This window comes from Chanodichthys erythropterus, chromosome 11, assembly GCF_024489055.1.
Source record: "Chanodichthys erythropterus isolate Z2021 chromosome 11, ASM2448905v1, whole genome shotgun sequence".
NCBI lineage: Eukaryota > Metazoa > Chordata > Actinopteri > Cypriniformes > Xenocyprididae > Chanodichthys > Chanodichthys erythropterus.
Window position 1 is genome coordinate 4,338,349 of NC_090231.1, and position 18,900 is coordinate 4,357,248.

The window sequence follows — 18,900 nt, forward strand, 5'->3', positions numbered from 1 at the left end:
GTATAAATGGATACTGTACAAACTATAGTTCAACATAAAGTGCAACTAAAGTAATATGAACCAATAAGAGGAGGGACAGAATTGGGACATGTTCGCTCTTAAATAGTCCATGTTTAATGCTGAGTTCTGCCCTTAGCGAAGATTACTGGGGTTATTAAGGGTTATTATATTTGTGTTTTCAATCATCTCTGAAGAGTGTGTGTTTGTGCTTTATGCTCTCATCTGTGTCTCTTTAGTAAGCAATAAATTGCATGTATATCATTTTAATGTCATGTCATATTTATAATATCGTAAATAACAGCATATGTAAAGTGAATCATATAAAGCCCTGTGTTGTGCAGAAGAACAGAGGAATGCTGGTCCACACGTAGCTCTGCGGCTCTCCATTGATTACAAATACAGCTTGTTGTCTGCAGCTGTAATTGTGTGATTGCAGTGGTTTCCCTTCTGCCTAGCTCAGTTATGACTTTTAGTCCGATTGTATAATCTGATTTACTGTTAATCTTGAGTTTGACATGAAATTGAAAGTGTTGAGTTCCTTTTTGTTCTTTAGCTGACACTTACACTGTCCTAACCGAGCTTGTGATAAAAGAACGGCATTTATTTGAAATAGAAATCACTTGTGACACTATAAATGTCTTTCACTTTTGATCTGTTTAATGCATCCTTGCTGAATAAAGGGACTTTTTGAGCGTTAGTATATAAGATTTTGCCCTGTATTTTAACATCATCATGTCTGTCATTCCCCCACAGCAGCAGATTCCCGCTCAGTCCAATAAGGCCCAGTCCTCACCGTTCGGCATCGGATCCAGCCACAGCTACCAGGCCGACCCGTCCTCATACAGCCCTCTGTCCAGCCCCGCCACCTCCTCGCCCTCCGGAAACGCCTACTCCAACCTGGCCAATCGCAGCACTGCTTTTGGTAAGATCTGTTCAGTCCCTCCAGCAGGAGTTCTTCTCTAAATCAGTGTCACTGTTTCTGAACTCCCTGAAACACCTCCATTGTAGTCTTCTTCCGTGAATGAACACGTCACAATATTCCTCATTTAAATAATTTATATGCAGAATAAAGGGGCGGGGCCTGGTTGAGTTAGTTTAGTAGTGTGATGAAACTTGCGGTTATGGTAAGGGGCAGGAAATTTCCCAAACACGCTCGAAGCGCTTGACCAATCACAACACACTGCTCCAGCTGACCAATCAGAGCACACTGTGCTTTTCAGAAGGAGGGGCTTCATAGAGACAGTAACTAAACCGAGTGTTACTGACAGACTGGGAAGAGAGGAGCTGCAACAATGGAGAATATGGGGAAAATAATGTGTTTTGAACACTCAACGTGAAAACCTGTTTTAGTAGAGCCTGAAACAACATCAAAACTTTGAAAAAAGGCAAAATATGGCCTCTTTAACATTCATTGAATCATTTATTGTTCAACTATTTGAGATAGAAATGATTTCCAATAATGTTTGGGATGTCAGATGTTTCATTGACTTGTTGTGTTACAGATGTATTTGTTAACATCGTGGTTAAAAGTAGATGGTCTCAACTGAATTTGTGTTAAAACATTGAATTCGAGTTCAGATTCACAAGATCTCAAATTGATTCGATTCGATTCATTGAATTCAATTATTCAATTTTCACTGGCCCCACCACAAAAAATGATATTACATGAATAACATATGCATTGTTTTTGACCCATGTATTCCCAAAATTTTAGATACCAGTGAAATTTAACAGTTCTCGATTCCAGTTTTTGATGCCATAGCTAACGCTACTATCTAACTCATAAATTTCAAAGATTATTAAAGACAAGTAAATAGTCATAAATTAAAATAATTATGATAATTTAACTGTAAGCAGTAGCGCAAATAATTGCAAAAATCTTTTTTTTTTTTGCCCAGCCCTAGTTCATTTGCCTTGTGTTAAAAGAATTGCCATTGATAATCATTGAATTATTGATATCAGCTAGTGAACGTTTGGTATTGTGCCAACCGTAGAGACCTTGAGCTCTGTTTTTACCTGAAACGGTCGAATGATCTCACCGCATGATTGACAGAAGTTCCCCAGTGTCCTTCAAACCGTGATCTGATCCAGACTGACATCAGTCTAAGATTAATAGACCTTCATATGGAGGTGACATCAGAGCACCTCTGGGAAACAGAATCCTCCCATGGGCCTTTTCAGATGGCTGTGTGAACGGTCTTTTACATGTACAGGGATTTATAGATTTCCGTATAAAACACAGACTGTAACACACAATGACTGAAACAGACATTTGTCTTCAACAAAAGAACGTGTCATTACCAGCAGATGGTGTGAGAATTGAATGGCATCCATATTGAGACAAACGGTTTTGTTGTTTTGGTTTCTTTAGATTGGCCACTTAATCTCTAAAATAGACCATATGAAAAACAGATTCCTGTGGTTCGAGTGATCACAATCGTTGGACATCAGGCAGTTAGTTTTGAAAACTCTTTTGAATTACTTCTCAACACAATAGCGACTATTAATCATGACTGTTACACAGCATGCATAACTTATTCAATAAGTTTGTAAAATTGCTTTTCAAATAAGTTATCTAATTGTAATTTTATGTAATCAAAACACACATTAAGAAAGATGCTGTCACAAAAAAAAACGAGGCCGTGTGAGGCCATGCATTACAGTGTTTACTACGATAAAGTGTGCTTTTTTTTTTATGCCCGGTGGGGATAAAAAAAAAATATCCCTCCCGGGTGAAGCTACTCCACAAACCACCAACAGAGCATATAAAATACCAAAAATAAAAATCTTATTTTAAAACATCGGCAAGTAAAACGGTGCGTTTATATAGAACTGTCTCTTTACGACCACAACAAACGGGACACTTTTCAGACGCAATGCGCAAGTCAAACGAGTGTGGAAAAGGTGCAGGTGATGACGAGGGAGCTTCAGTTGAACAACAGTGAACTGCGGTCAGATGCGATGTTGTCAGGCTATGTTGGTAAAACTCTGAAAAATTAACAGGACTGTTCAATCAGCTGTTATACTGTGCTCATGGTGCGCACTCAAGAAATGCATGCGCAAATGCGCCGGCGCGCTGCATACTTACTTTATTATAGCTTAAATAAAGCGCAAGAGAAACTACGAGCAATGACCGTCATTATTCTGTTGTAAGTCATGAAATTACCAAAACTGTGCATGCATGTATTTGTTGACATGGTTTTAAAGCTATTGTTATCCAATTTGTTGGCCTTAAAACGTCTTAAAAATGCACATATGTACACCAGGGAAATTGGTGCATGCCCCCGTACCGTAATTTTATTATTTTTTATTAAAGCTACAGCTTGGTTATTCAATTAAGAATAGTGAGTGATTTTCTTTTTCTTTTGTTCTTTGATTAACTTTACTGGCAGACTGCAGCAGGTTTATTAGGCTGCTGTCACTTTAAGAGTTGCCACACATGACATTTATATTTTCTCACAACTCTGTGTGTTCATTTAAAGGCACAATATGTACATTTTCACCGCTAGAGGTCTCTTATTAGACTTTCATAACCAATGTCTTTGCTGCTGACCTTCACTGATCTAATTCAACCGTACTAATAAGCAAAAATTACTTTATATTAGATTTAGAAATAAGAGTGTTGAACTTCCTTCTCCTGTATCCTATTCTTCTGTGATCGAACTAAACTGCTGATATTCAAATGGCGGATACGGTCTGCATCCGGACCCCAACATGTTTCCATCCGGATAGAATGGTAGCACCATTTTACGGTTTAGTTGAAGTAAGTCAAAACAGCAGATCACACCACAAGCTCTCAGGATTGTTTCTGGTATAGAGGGTATGCACGTGACATCACTGTCGACCGTTATGACTGCGGTCACGCCCACTGAGTGGCAAAAGTCTGAGTGGCAGCATTGGTTTAAAGCGTGAATGCCGCGAAAAACACACCAAACACTTCCAAAACAGCAAAGAGCTTTGTGATTGACTCTACAAATAGCTTTGGCACAAAACCTATATTTAAAGACTGCCGAAAGCTACAGAAAAAAGAAGCAAATGGATCACTGCAATCACAGAAACAGCTCGACTCCAGCAGAGAAACATGGATTTGCAGTTATCATTTTGTGTCAAAATGTTGTATTTTGAGGTAAAATCATACCCTATATATCGTATTGTAATATATTGTGTTGACAACTCATCAATTAAATATTTATCATCTTATATTCTGCATAATTGGATGTTTTTAAATAAACACTGACAAAACTATACAAGTTTTAGGGCTGGACAATATGATGATATATATATATATAACATTGATATAAGTGATTACTCAGATTTAGACCTACCTATATTGTATTTATATAAAGCGTTCACAGGAAGATTTGCTTTATGTGTTTCCCCGGCATCGAAATCAGGCACATATAAATGTCAGGAAACGGCTGCATGTCAGTATCCATGGATACATGTCATAAGGAACAGTTTCAAGCCCAACCTTTAGTATAATCGTTTGTTTTCGCAGTTTCCCCTATTAAATCCAGTCACGCAGCAGGTTCTTTTGCCACTCAGTCCAGCTGAGGGAGCGCGTTCCATTATTCACTTCACCATTATTGTCATATAAAATTCCTTATACCATGATATAAGACTTGGTCGAATCGCCCACTCTGTCCTGTCCTATGAAGATCACGCTGATCATGCATCAGTCAAACTCTTGCTCTTGACGTGTTTCTTTTGTATTGTGCAGGGCTACAAACAGCCTGCAGTGGGTTTAATTAATCTGTCATGAGTTGCACCTTTTAACTCATGCAACAGAGATCTGGTTTCTGTATCCTGACACTTTAAAGTTAGGAATTTGACCAGCATGACACGAAGGGCAAAGATCCACAAACACAGTTGTGCAACTTCACATTCCTCGACCGAAGGCAGAACATGCTGAACGGCTTAAAGGGAGAAACTGTAGAATCGTTGTTATTGCATTACATCCATTTAAAGCCGCCTCGAATTTCTCCGTCTCATTCAGATCTATGAAGCGAATTTAATTTGCAGCAGGGCATACGTACGGAGACTTATAGGATGGCATTTTTCCCATTGTTGTGTCCCTTGAGGGGAACTCTCTACCTTGAACCTGTGATTAGTGTTTCCATTTAATAAGTAATTTATGTTAAAGAGGTGACATTAAAATCCCACTTCAATTTCGAGTGTATCGAGCTCCGAATGGCTTTCCAAGCCCTGAAGAAATGAATCCATGTCCAGATAATTCTCTTTTAATATGGTGTCATTAAAGGAAATGGAACATTTATCTTCACCTCCTCACGTGGACGTCCCTTCAACACGTAACAGGAGGAAGAAGCCGAGACTGCTGGGATGTCTTTTTCTCTATTTGGGATTAATCCATTTAATGCTATTTTTTTCCCAGCAAACTGAGCACATGATTGTACTGTAATGTAATCCTTAGTTAGTGAAATTACTTACAGTATGTGCACAAAAATAACAGTTTTCTATTTTAAAGGATAAGTTCACTTCAGAATACAGATTTCCTGATAATTGTGATGTCATCCAAGATATTCATGTCTTTCTTTCTTCAGTCGAAAAGAAATGAAGGTTTTTGATGAAAACATTCCAGGATTATTCTCCATATAGTGGACTTCACTGGGGTTCAACGGGTTGAAGGTCCAAATGTCAGTTTCAAAGAGCTCTACATGATCCCAGACGAGGAATAAGAGTCTAATCTAGAGAAACCATCAGCCATTTTCTAAATAAATAATAATAATTATATACTTTTTAACCACAAATGCTTGTCTTGCACTGCTCTGTGATGCTCCACGCATTATGTAATCATGTTGGAAAGGTCACATGTGACAAAGGTAGAAGTACTGCAGTATTTCTCATTTTCTCCTCCAACTTCAAAATCGTCCGACATCATTGTTTTACAATGGCCAATGGTTTCTCTAGATAAGACTCTTATTCCTCGTCTGGGATCATGTAGAGCTCTTTGAAGCTGCACTGAAACTGACATTTGGACCTTCAACCCGTTGAACCCCAGTGAAGTCCACTATATGGAGAAAAATCCTGGAATATTTTCTTCAAAAACCTTCATTTCTTTCTGTCTGAAGAAAGAAAGACGTGAACATCTTGGATGACATGTGGGTGAGTAAATTATCAGGATTTTTTTTTTTTTTTTTCAGAAGTGAACTAATCCTTTTAATTTAAATTTTGAAATGCAATTTATTCCTGTGATGCGACGCTGAATTTTTAGCAGCTCATACTCAGGTTTTCTAGGGTTACTTTATCCTTCAGAAAGTTCAAACGAACAGCATTTATTTGGAACAGAAATCTTTTTTAACATTGCAATTGCCTTTACTGTCACTTTTTGATCAAATTAACGTGTCCTTGCTTACCTACATTTTATGTACATCTTAATTTCGTTACATTGTTAATTGCCAGATTTGCCAGAATATATTTAAGGGCTTGTTCTGTAATGACTTTCTCTCTATAATAAATTCATAAAAAGGAAAGTTGTACTTTGCACTTTTTCATATTCAGTTCAGATGGAAATGAGACGTGACAGGGAGCACATCTCTTCCAGAGCAGCAGTTTGAAGATCAGAAATGTCATTAATTTTAACATTTTATATCATGATCTGAGGGCAGATTTATTAGGTGTCATTACCAAACCACTGCATATTTCAACAATTCAATTTCTTTTTATTGGTATATGCTTTAAAGGGGACCTATTACTTTATTAGCTAACTGCATGATTATATGTACATTCCTCAGTCACTTCTGATACCAGATTCTCTAAATTGTAATGTTGACATGCATTCTCCGTAAAACTGCTTTGAAACGATTTGTATCGTGAAAAGCGCTATACAAATAAATGTGAATTGAATATTATGCAAAAGTCACTTTTATATTGTTTTGAACATATTTGTGTGTGTACACAACCACCCGTTTGTTATCTTCCCCATATATCTGAAACAGTGTCTCAAAATAAGGCATTTTTCTTTTGTTGTTTGGTTCATATTAACAGCATAAACAGCAGTAGATACTGTATATTACACTGCTGTCACTTTAATACACAGATCTAATATTCACATGCGATTTCTTTCCCTGCTGTTTAACCGGCTGTTTATGTGAACTTTGTGTGTTTTTGGCAGTTTAACAGCAATAAAACTTGGAAGAGAACTTAGTTTGATACTCACAGGATGCTCCGTCTGACAGATGTGTGCTCAGAAAACAATATATCAGAAGTTTAGACCGATATGGCTTTAAAAAAACATGCTGTAAAGGCGCTGCCCTCTTCTGGAAATGGGGGTGGGGAGCAGCAGCTCATTTGCATTTAAAGATACACACATGAAAACGGCATGTTTTTCCTTCCACTAAAAAAATGGTATAATAAATGATCTGTGGGGTATTTTGAGCTGAAACTTCACAGACACATTCAGGAGACACCAGAGGCATAATAGGGCCCATGTAAGATTGCTAGTCATTGTTTGTTATTGTTATTGTTTAATTTGTGTAAATATATTTATTCCTTCTTTTTCCAAGTTTTCAATCACTCACATATGCGAAGAGATAAAAGAAAAGAAAATCAGCAGAGTAAGAATGAGAGAATTGTCATGTAAAAACGTGAAATCAATGCAACCTTTTATTTTCAGATTAAATACCAGCTCCTGCTTCATAGTTTGTCCAAAATTACTGCAGTGCATAAACAACAATCACACTGCCTTCATTACAAATGTTTCATACTGAGATAATGTTACATTGTGACTTAATTGCAGTCTTTATGTGCTTACGTGAAACCGAGCATGCTTTCATCGCTGTGAAAGCGAGAGAATGCGCTTTCATTCCTCGCATTGATCGAAGAGCACTCGGGACCAGCGGCGAAGCGAGGCTCTTTGTTTGAAAGGCGTTCGCTTTTGTCACGGCGTTTTGCTTTTTGTACCGTTGCATCTTTGAGAATCACGTTTGATGGAGCGGTCAGAGAATAAGCGGCACCTAAGCTCTACAGATGCCGAGGGAAAACGTGAAGCGCGCCGATTTCAGATTGATGGGGACGGAGAAAGATGGCTAGGGGAGAATAGAGAAATAGAAAAATTGATAGAGAGATGTACGAGGCGCGTCAGTGAAGCCAAACAGCCGAACCTTGAGGGAAAGACAGCCAGAAACGGAGCCAGGGAAGTCTGCGTGGCAAGCGCTAACACAGTGGGGAAATGAGAAGTTTGACCTTACATCACTGCCTCATCAACATGGAGAATATGAGAAACAGCCCGAGGGCATCGCTGTGCCATCTTGCAAAACACCCACCCACGTCGTCACCTCCGCCCGCGCCCGCCGCGCATTAGTCTTGTCGACTCGCTCGTTTCCTAACCAAAGACTCGGGCCCCGCGGGTGAAGAGACTCTAGATGTATGCGTTTAAATGATTCTGTCAGCCTGGAGTAAATGTGCTCCCCTCCTGTGCGACAAATTGAGCGAAATGGAGGTCGTACGGTTGGAGTGTTTTACACGCACGCTCGATTGAGATGCTGCAAAAGTAGACGTGTTGGAGTTAATGTGAAAGTTGATACTGCAAAGTCTAAGCATGTGTGTTGAGAAGTGGAGGAGGATCCGTTTCAGAAGATTCTTCCATCATCCATTCACCATGATTGATTTATTATTTTTTTTTTAAATGTTCTTTTCCAGTGTTGTTTTTGTACTGTTATAGTATTTAATAATGTTCAGAATTAGCTTTAATCTTTTTAATATTCAGTTCTCATTTTAATTTGTTTTAAATTTTATGTGCTTTTGTCATTTTTATTCATTTGTTTTTCTATTTAACATATTTTTTTTTGTTTTAGTAATTTTAGCATTATTTTACTTATTTTAATTTTATTCAGTTTAATTTTTTCTAATATTTTTTTTTATTTTAGCTTTATTTCAATCAGCAAATTATTTTAATAGTTTTATTTAACAATAACAAAATATTTTATTTAGTTTATAATTTATTTTTTTCATCTAATATTTATATTTTATTTCAGCTATATTTCAGTCAACAAATGATTTTTAATAGTTTTAGTTTATAGCAACACTATATTTTTTCATATCATTTTTATATTATAATTTGTTTTTTGTTTTACGTTTTTCATCTAATATTTGTTTTATTTAAGATTTATTTCAATCAAAAATTATTTTGAATAGTTTAACAATTAAAACACTTATATCAATTTCATTTATATTTTGAGTTTATAATTTTCTTTGAAGCTTAAGTTTAGGTTTTTCATCTAATATTTAAACTTTCATTTTTTATTTATTTGAGCTTTATTTCGATCAACAAATGGTTTTTAATAGTTTTAGTTAAAAATGATGACACATTTTATTTCATTTTTATTTTATTCAGTTTATAATTTTAAAGTTTTTAATTTAATATTTGTACTTTATTTTATTTCAGCTTTATTTCAATCAGCAAATGATGATTTAATAGTTTTCGTTAATGTATAACACATTTCAGTTATTTTATTTTATTCAATTTATAATTTTTCAGGGGTTTTTTTTCATCTAATATTTTTATTTTAGCTTTATTTCAATCAAAAATGATTTTTAAAAGTTTTAAAAATTATAACACACATTTTATTTATATTTTGAGTTTATAATAAAAATTTTCTTTTAAGTTTAGGTTTTTCATTTAATATTTATACTTTATTTCAGCTTCATTGCAATCAACAAATGATTTTTTTCATAGTTTTAACAATTCTAACACTTTATTTCAGGTTTTTTTTATTTTATTTAGTTTATCATTTTAAGTTTTTCATTTTTTTAATAGTTTTCATTCACAATAATAACACTCCACAGCTCATTTCCATACAACATTTCTTTCTGGGATTCCAGAAAGACCTTCATGAACGAGTCCTCTGTTATCATCTGTTGATCTGTGAGCTGAAGATGTGACTGCTCAGACCGTGTTTGTTTCCGCAGATGTGTCGGGTGAAAGCAGCCAGAGCGGAGGGCAGTTCCAGGGCCGCCCGTCTGAGGTCTGGTCTCAGTGGCAGAGTCAACACCACAGCCAGCAGGCCGGAGACCCTCACCCTCATCCTCAGTCCAGCCAGACGGAGGTCTTCCAGGTGACGTTCATACACATCAAACATCATCCACCCGTATACAAATAAGAAATAACAAATATAGCTGCAAGCAGCAATTACGGGGCCAAGCACAAAAACGGCACAAGAAGCAAGCCAACACGACTGGGAGCATCAGGCTAACTGCAGCAGTGAGCAATTAAAGACCTATTAAGATAATTTTAGGCAAAAGAGCTGAATAATGATCAAAAATTAGGATTTACTGGTTCATCACTTTCGACCAATAGGTGGCGCTGTGTCCAGATTGTTGTGGTATGGTCAGAGTGAGGTGACAATGACACTTGCAAAGTTTGGTGTCAATATGTCAAAGCACTGAAGAGATACAGCTTCAAGAGTCATTTTTACATCATGCCTCAAATTCATTACTCCGGTATACAAAAACGGTTTTACATATCGACTTGAAATCCACAAATTTTTGTCGGCATGGTCTGAAGATGATACGGTTCGATTTTGGTGAAAATCGGAGCAACGGTCTAGGAGGAGTTCGAAAAAGTAGGTTTTTAAAGAAAAACAATATGGCGGACAGGAAGTTCAGCCGACTATAGCAAATTTGATATCTATGTTCTCAACATGACCCAAGGAATATACTGAGACCAGTTTCATCACAATTGGTGAATACAGTCAAAATTTATTAGCATTTTTGTAAATTTGTTATAACTTTTGACCACAAGGTGGCGCTGGTCCGAAACTTCTCAGGCTCCTTCAAGGCATTGTCCTGATGACCCATACCGAGTTTCGTAAAGATACGCTAATGCGTTCGTAAAATACAGCATTTTAGCACAATATTCAAAATGGCTGACGGCCAAAATTGCCAATATGGGAAAATTGGATATCATTCGACTCGGCTTGTTTCCCCGAATCCAACGAGACCAAATTTATGATTTTTGGACAAAACCATCAGAAGTTATAAGCAAAAATGACAATTTTTCATATCTCCGCACCAGTAGGTGGCACTGCGCCGGAACACTGCATGATGCCTCTGGTCATGCTTGTGATGACATGTACCAAGTTTGGTCTGAATACGATAAAGCGTTGCGGAGATACAGCTTTATGTCCATTTTCGCAAGCACTCTGCACAATTCGTTCGCTTATTTTACGAAAACGGTTTGAGGAATTGACTTGAATTCCATAACTTTTTGTCAGCATGGTCTGAAGATGGTCTGATTCAATTTTCGTGAAAATCGGAGTAACGGCCTAGGAGGAGTTCGAAAAAGTACGTTTTTCAGAAAATTCAAAATGGTGTCATGACGGAAAATGACGTCATATGGTACAGTCGATTTGTCTTGAGCCAAGGAATCAGGGGGGGGGAAGAATTTTGTTTCTAGCCCTTACGGTTCAAAAGTTATTAACATAAACATAAGTGCAACTTTGGACAGCTGGTGGCGCTAGAGGGATTGAGTTACAGACTCCAAATTTGCTATGGACAAAGGGCAGACTGTCCTCTAACTGTGTGCCCAATTTCATAACTTTCCCGCAAGCGGTTCTATGGGCTGCCATAGACTTCAAGAGCGGAAGAAGAAGAATAATAAGCGTACGGAACGCCAACAATAACAACCTTCGGTGCTTGGCCCCTAATAAAGTGTCTTTAAAACCCTCTTTTGTGAGGATGTACTTCCTTTCGCCACCGATTCAAATCTCAAGTTGACAGTTTAACAGTTGAGCCCAAGATCCGTTACTAATCCTGAAATGTCTCTTTAGATCTAGTAACGAAGGAACGTTGAGTCCCTCCATTGAAACTCATGCATTGTGTTTTGTACAGTATTAGAGAGAGAGAGAGAGAGAGAGGGATGACCTGAGCGAGCATTACCTGTGTCTGATATAACATTCATTCTTCAGGTCCATGTCCATAATATTATATCATTATAAAAACCTGTTTGAATGTCCGCTGAGGAAAGTGATATCTTTGAATGTGTCTGTTTTACAGTTAAGGGAATTTTCTATAACATACAGCGCTAAAACAATATCCTTTGTTTACAAAAGTTCCTTTCAATTTAAAAGTCTCTTGTGACGTACTCATTAATTCGGAGTATTTGCTGCCATGCAAATTGCGGCATACATCTAGAGTCTAAAACAATATTACACACTAATGGACTCTTTCTCAATATCAAATACAACATATCATTTATATAAAATATTTATTGAACAACAGTATTTAAAGGTGCAATATGTAATAATTTTGCAGTAAAATATCCAAAAACCACTAGCAGGGTTTCCGCGGGGTCTTAAAAAGTCTAAAATTCTGAACTTTAAATTTAAGGCCTTAAAAAGTCTTAAAAACGGCCAGATTTTCATCAGAGGTCTTAAATTTCATTTAGTCACGTCTTAAATTTTTTTACCCATTTCCAGAAACGCTACCTGCTGAAAGTTATTACAAAGTAGCAAAAAAAGTAGCGAGTCGTAGTTCTTTCTGGGGTATATTGGTGTTGGTATACGCGGTGATAAAACTACAAATCCCGTGATAAATGCAATACCTGCCCGCGAAATACGTCTGCGTCTCCTCAGAGTTTGTTAAAGTTCGGCTACGTGTGGATGGTGAAATGGGAAAGTGTACTTTCAACGAGACATGGCTAGATCACAGCGATTTCTGCTGTTGGTTACAAGCGGTACCCAGCTCCAGGTACGAGGCTCACTGCAAACTTTGCAAAAAAAAAAAATAAAAAAAATCAGCTAGAGAGTCTGGGTGTGAAGCGGTGTAAAGGCGCTGGAGTCACACGACAGAGCGGAGAAACACAAGCTAGCCGCAAAATCCCTTCTGCGGACTCGGCCAATTAGCCTCACCACTGCCGTCGTCCTCCTCAATGCCTGGTCCCTCCGGTCTCCAGCGCAATATCATCACAGCTCCGTCGAACAACCTTTGGGGTACTTTTGGAGCGACTGACACATCGAAAGCCGAGGTGATTTGTATACTACACACGGTGACTAAACAAACACCACTCATTTAATAGCAACAGTGAGATTAGCGATCTCTTCCAAGTGATGTTCCCCAATTCAGTAATCGCGAAGTCGTTCTCTTGCGGGCCCAACAAGATCGCTTACGGCGAGATTTGGATTGGGGGAGTTTATAAAGAGGGAATTGATTCGTACTCTTACCGGGCCGTATGTCGTAACGTTCAGTGAAAGCCAAAATCAGACCAACAGGACCATTGTTCTGGAACAATGAAATAGTTTAGTCGATGTACCTGGACTCACAGTTCATGGGACAGTGCGGGACACACACACACACACACACACACACACACACACACACACACACACACACACACACACACACATACACATACATACATATATCAGATAATCCATGTTAGATAGATACTCTAATTATCCCGAGGTAAGTATCTATCTATCTAAAATGGATTATCTGGTGTGTGTGTGTGTGTGTGTGTGTGTGTGTGTGTGTGTGTGCTACATTGGTTGTTACATGGGTTGGAGTAGCCTGTTCAATCTTTATTAGGCTATTAATATGCTGTTTTGTAATGTAAATAAATAATGAGATGAAATCTATTCTATTTGAGGGCAAGTTTGTTTTAGCCTATTTTCATTTTGGGCCTAAGGTTTTGGGCATTTGGCACATTGATGTGTGTGGAAGGTTACTAATGTGATTGCTTTATCTGTAAATTAAATAAATGCTTTTTCAATGACTGAATTCATTGAAATAAAGTGATTTTTTCAGAATTTCTTTGATTTTAATATTTTTTGGTAATGCGTCGTGTAGGTCTTAAATTTCAGTCTTTATGGTCTTAAAATGTCTTAAAAAGGTCTTAAATTTGACTTACTGAAACCTGCATAAACCCTGCACTAGGCCAGTGTCATATATTTTGTTCACTTGAGTACTTACAACATCCCAAATGTTTGCAACTATTTGTAAATCGTGAGAAAATTGCAATATTAGCCAAGGCTGCGGGACGTGTGAGGAGTCGCCTGTCAGTTGCGTCATACCCGCGTTACCCTCGGTTTACGGTTTATTTTGTAGAAACCATGGAAACACCAAAGACACTTTAATATTTACATGTTTTAATAGACAAGGAACAACTGTTTTGATATATTTATACATAGAAAACTTATAGTTATATATCTCAAGACGTTTAGTCTTATTGTTTAAATCTAATTTTCTTGATTTTTTGCGAGTCTCATGCTTTACCATGCCTCAGAGAAAAACACTGTTTTGTGAAGTAGCTAACATAGCATAATCAGATGCAGCTTTATTTTTAGTAACAGTAATACAGAATTTTCTCCATCATACAACACGTTTTAAAATGAATCCCATGCCATTTATCAACACAAGCTGTTCAGCATTTAATCTGATATTGTAAAATGGATCTATCTTACTGCAGTGTGTAACAGATTCTCACAGCAGCCGCCGAGCGAACGCACAGAGTAACGTTATAACATCATTTTCAACACTCTCAAATGTATCTAATATGATAAACAGAGCTGCGTTACCTCATACTCATGACCGGAAAAGCAGAAGCGGCGTCAGTGTCTGTGGTATAATAAAAGTCCCGCTGCTCGTGAGGCGTGTGTTGATCAATCGCTCCAGCTCCTCGTTCAGCTCCACAACACTCGCTCCTGCTCTGCTTCATACTACAGTAACGTTAATAATCACATCCATGAACACGATTTCTTCCCGAGTCCTATCCCTATTCTTTTGCACCGCCCGTTGAGCTGGACACGACATGTCCAAAGGTTCCGCGCTCAAACTTACCGTCACCAAGCTAAGCCTTTGTTTTGAATAGGCCTCTAGCAGACAGAAATCTTACATAGTGCACCTTTTAAATGAACAACAATAGTCATTATAAATGACAATAGGAAATACACACAACAAATTCAGTCAAACGCACAAAAGCAGTGCTCTACAGGATAGTAAAATAACGCTTAAAGTTAAATTATTAAATTTAACAGCCCAATTCCATTTGCTCATGAACAAATAATAGATTAATAAGACCAAAGATTACCCATTTTATGTACCCACAATGAATTATATCTCATGTTTATCCACTATAAGAGACAGCGTCAAATCCCGAAGCACTGTCCGAGATGAAGCTGTTCTCAGCGGGTACTCGAGCACTGAACGGCTGCTGACGGCCTGGAGCTCCAAAAAACGTCTAAACACATTGTAAAACAGGCGCTATGATTAAATATGAGTCACATGAGTCTAAACAGCTGCATTCTCACCTAAAAACAACTCTTAAAGTTCGTGTTCGTGGTACAAAAAGAGTAGTATTTGAAAAAAATATGATGACAGTCGCTTCAGTGGAGTCATAATGCTTTATTTAACAATAGATGAGTTTTAATTATCTATTAAATTTAATTTAATTATTTAATTTAACAATATCAACACTGATCATTACTCTCTGTGTTTTGTGTGAGACTTTTTTGGTGAAATTTTTTTTTTTTTTTTTCACATTCATATATATCAATAAATATACAATACACAGATGATTCCTCTCTCTAAAGCATTATATTTGGCACAAAACAGGAAACTCTCGCAGGAGATCACGTTCACACAGAAAGAAAGAAAAAGAAAAATCCCAGGCTTGCAAAACACAATAATTAACTTTTGATTTATATATATTACATAAAATATGACTCATCAGTGATGGTTTGACCATTTACGCCATTGACGTCAAACCTTATGCGTCACATTTGAGAAAGGAATATTTCAATTTGACCACACAGATTGATTCTAGATTTGCATATACACTCTTTACAGTTTCACTGACAAACTCAGTAACTCTGTTTCTCTCCGTGTCCCACAGGATATGCTGCCGATGCCAGGCGATCCCACTCAAGGAACGACCAATTACAACATTGAAGACTTTGCTGACCTCGGCATGTTCCCACCGTTTTCCGAGTAACCGGAGACTCGTGTGTTTGTTAGTTTTGTTTTGGTTCAGACTGCAGTACCTTCATCTCTCACGTGACGCTGCTGAAACACGTTTCTGAATTCACACACACAAACGGTACGAAAATAAATATATCCCAGTCTCGATGCTCATCATTTGATCATGATGTGATGATTAACTGCTGCCATTATCACTAGAAAATATATGTAAACATCCCTTTTAAATAGATTTGCATTTATAATCCAATTTTTGTGAGCGATAACAGTGCAAGATTATTTGCAGCAGGCATTAATGTACTTCAGCGCAATAAATAATACGCCTAATTTACTAAGAAAGCAACTGAACTGAATGCCTGGTTTGGGTGAAATGTGAATATGACACAGGATTTTGTGTCAGAATGACCGTATGTTCACACAGCAACCTCGTGTCAGGACTGTTTTCACATCCACGCAGAAATCCAACAAAAATATAATGAAGAGTTTTCTTTTTCTTTTTTTTTTTTATCATAAAGAAGTGTTTTCAGAATCTTTCGTGATGCGAAGAATCATTTTCTTCAAGTGTTGCACCTCATTTTTCATTGCCAAACAGCATCTTGCTGAGATTTTTACGCTTACCGTGTAAAATGTAGTCTATGTAGTGATGTCTATAACCTAGCTGAACTAATAATAAATGTAGACGATGTAAAGAAAAAAAACTTTTTTTTTTTTTTTTAACTAACTTTTGTTGTTCTTACAAAAACACTATTGCAACAGTGTCACTTTGTGCAGTAATCGACACCAGCCTCACAATCGCAGCATAAACACACACATCTTACAGTGTTCATTGTAATCTTGGTGGCAGCTGCAAATCTTGCGATTAACTTTTGGACTGATAACGTGGACATCTCGTTTTGATGATGAAACTCGATCATGCCACAAACATGGACTGATGGAAAGACCTCGACAGGAAATCTAAACCTTTTTGAAAAATTCAATGGATGTTCAATGTAAATAATGTGATTTTTATGTCAGACCATGTTTAATTTGACATCCAGCTATATATACTTGTGTAGGTTTAACATCATTGTGTGCAATGTGAGTACATATTTAACTCTCGGTAATTAGTTAGCCTGTCCATTGTACAATGAGTTTAGGATTGTATAAATTGTGTAAATGTGTTCCATTACTTTTGTGTAACTTTATGACGAGAAATTGTGCTTGTGACAATAAATTCTCATTGAATATGTGGATTTCATTCAAACAGACTGAGCTGAATTTATTGGGTTATTATATGGGGAACATAAAAAAAAGGGTAATTGTTTTATTTTCTTGTTATTGAGTTTATATCTCACAATTCTAATGAATTCAGAAGTTATGTTATAAACTGTCAAATCTGAGAAAAAAAGTCAGTTTTCAATTTAAGTTTTAGTAATTTTGTTATGTGCACTTCTCATTTTTATTTGTTTTTCTATATTTATATTTAGCTTTATTTTTATTTCGGGTTTAATTTATTTTGTTTTAATTAAATAGTAATTTATTTAATTTATAATGTTACCTCAAATTAAACTTTTTCAGTTACTTGCCAAGTTTTATTTCAGCTTTATTTATTTTAACAATAGATAATTAATCTGTTGATTTTGTTAAATAAAATTAATTATCATTAATCATAGTTGCCATGTCTGTGACGCTCTAAAAAGAAAGAAAAAAAAATCTTCTAAAATCATATGATTGTTTTCTGTGAGAGATTATTTTGGTGAATTAATCACTTGTAGCTCTTGAATCTCATTTGCATTCATTCAGATATGTGATGATCTGTGATAAGATCCTATGGCAATTTATATCATGTTTATATAATTTTGCCAGTTTTTGTTTAACAGGTTATAAATTGTGTAAATTCAATCCTGATGAAACAAGAAAATCATGATTACTCAATCATAGAGTTACAGTAAATTATGGAAGTTATCCACCAGGCAATTGCGATTTTATATCTTGAAATTCAGATATAAAGTTATAAAGTCGAGATGTAAAATTGCAATTGTAACAAAGAATTGTGAGATAAAGGCCTGGTTTCACAGACAAGATTTAGATTAAGCCAGGATTAGACCTTGGTTTAATTAAGACATCTAAATAGCTTTTACAAATGTGCTTTAGAAAAAAAGCATGACAAAACAATGACATATTGGTCTTGGACAAGCTTAAAGAGGACCCATAATTACCCTTTTACAAGATGTAATAGAAGTCTAATATAATATAAGAGTAATCTAAGTAATATAATGGTGTCTCCAGAATGTGTCTGAAGTTTCAGCTCAAAATCCCCCACAGATCATTTATTATAGCTTGTCAAATTTGCCCCTATTTGGGTGTGAGCAAAAAACAAGTTTTTGTGTGTGTCCCTTTAAATGCAAATGAGCTGCTGTTCCCGCCCCCTTTCCAGAAGAGGGCGGAGCTTAAACAGCTCAACAACAACAACAAAGCTTGTTGTAGTTCCTACCAGCCCTTTGTTGCAGTCCTTAAAAAGCGAAATCTCTCCCTTTGCATTGAACTTTGAGTGTCGTAACTTTACAGATGTTTTTTATGCTCAAACTGCAACATTACACACTAACTAAAGTTAAAAAACTGAAATCATAATCAACCACCTCTTAAGCCTTGTTTGTGAAACTAGGGGAATAAATCACAATGATCTTTTTTATTTTTTATTTCATGGCAGAAACAAGCTTCCATAGTAAATAGCGTTTTGCGCCGTTTATTACATATTCTTTATTGCTGCTCCAAGAAACATCAATGGACACTTTGAGACTTGCTGCCTGGTAATTTATGCTTCCTTATCCTGCTTATTTAGGTTGCTGGACAGGGAACAGGAAGGGGATTTGACCACAGGAATTACTCATAAACACCAGCAGACGCTAAATATGCTTTCTGAATTCATTTGGACATTCAAACCGCACAGAAGAAAAGCGAAGGTCTTTGATACTGCGCTCGCTCATGAAG

At 36.7% G+C, this 18,900-nt stretch overlaps 1 protein-coding gene across 9 annotated transcripts in view; it reads left to right on the forward strand.

Annotated features, from left to right (window-relative positions):
• arnt2 (aryl-hydrocarbon receptor nuclear translocator 2) overlaps nt 1-17,157 on the forward strand; it is a 108,379-nt gene extending 91,222 nt beyond the window's left edge. For 6 of the 9 annotated variants that reach the window (XM_067401069.1, XM_067401072.1, XM_067401073.1 and 3 more), the window contains 3 exons: nt 754-922; nt 9,928-10,073; nt 15,848-17,157. In XM_067401069.1, the coding sequence (XP_067257170.1) occupies nt 754-922; nt 9,928-10,073; nt 15,848-15,946 (414 nt within the window). In that variant the 3' untranslated portion in view covers nt 15,947-17,157. The remainder of the gene's footprint in view (nt 1-753; nt 923-9,927; nt 10,074-15,847) is intronic. The other 3 variants (XM_067401070.1, XM_067401074.1, XM_067401076.1) reach the window with 1 other exon arrangement.
• The last annotated feature ends 1,743 nt before the right edge of the window (nt 17,158-18,900 follow it).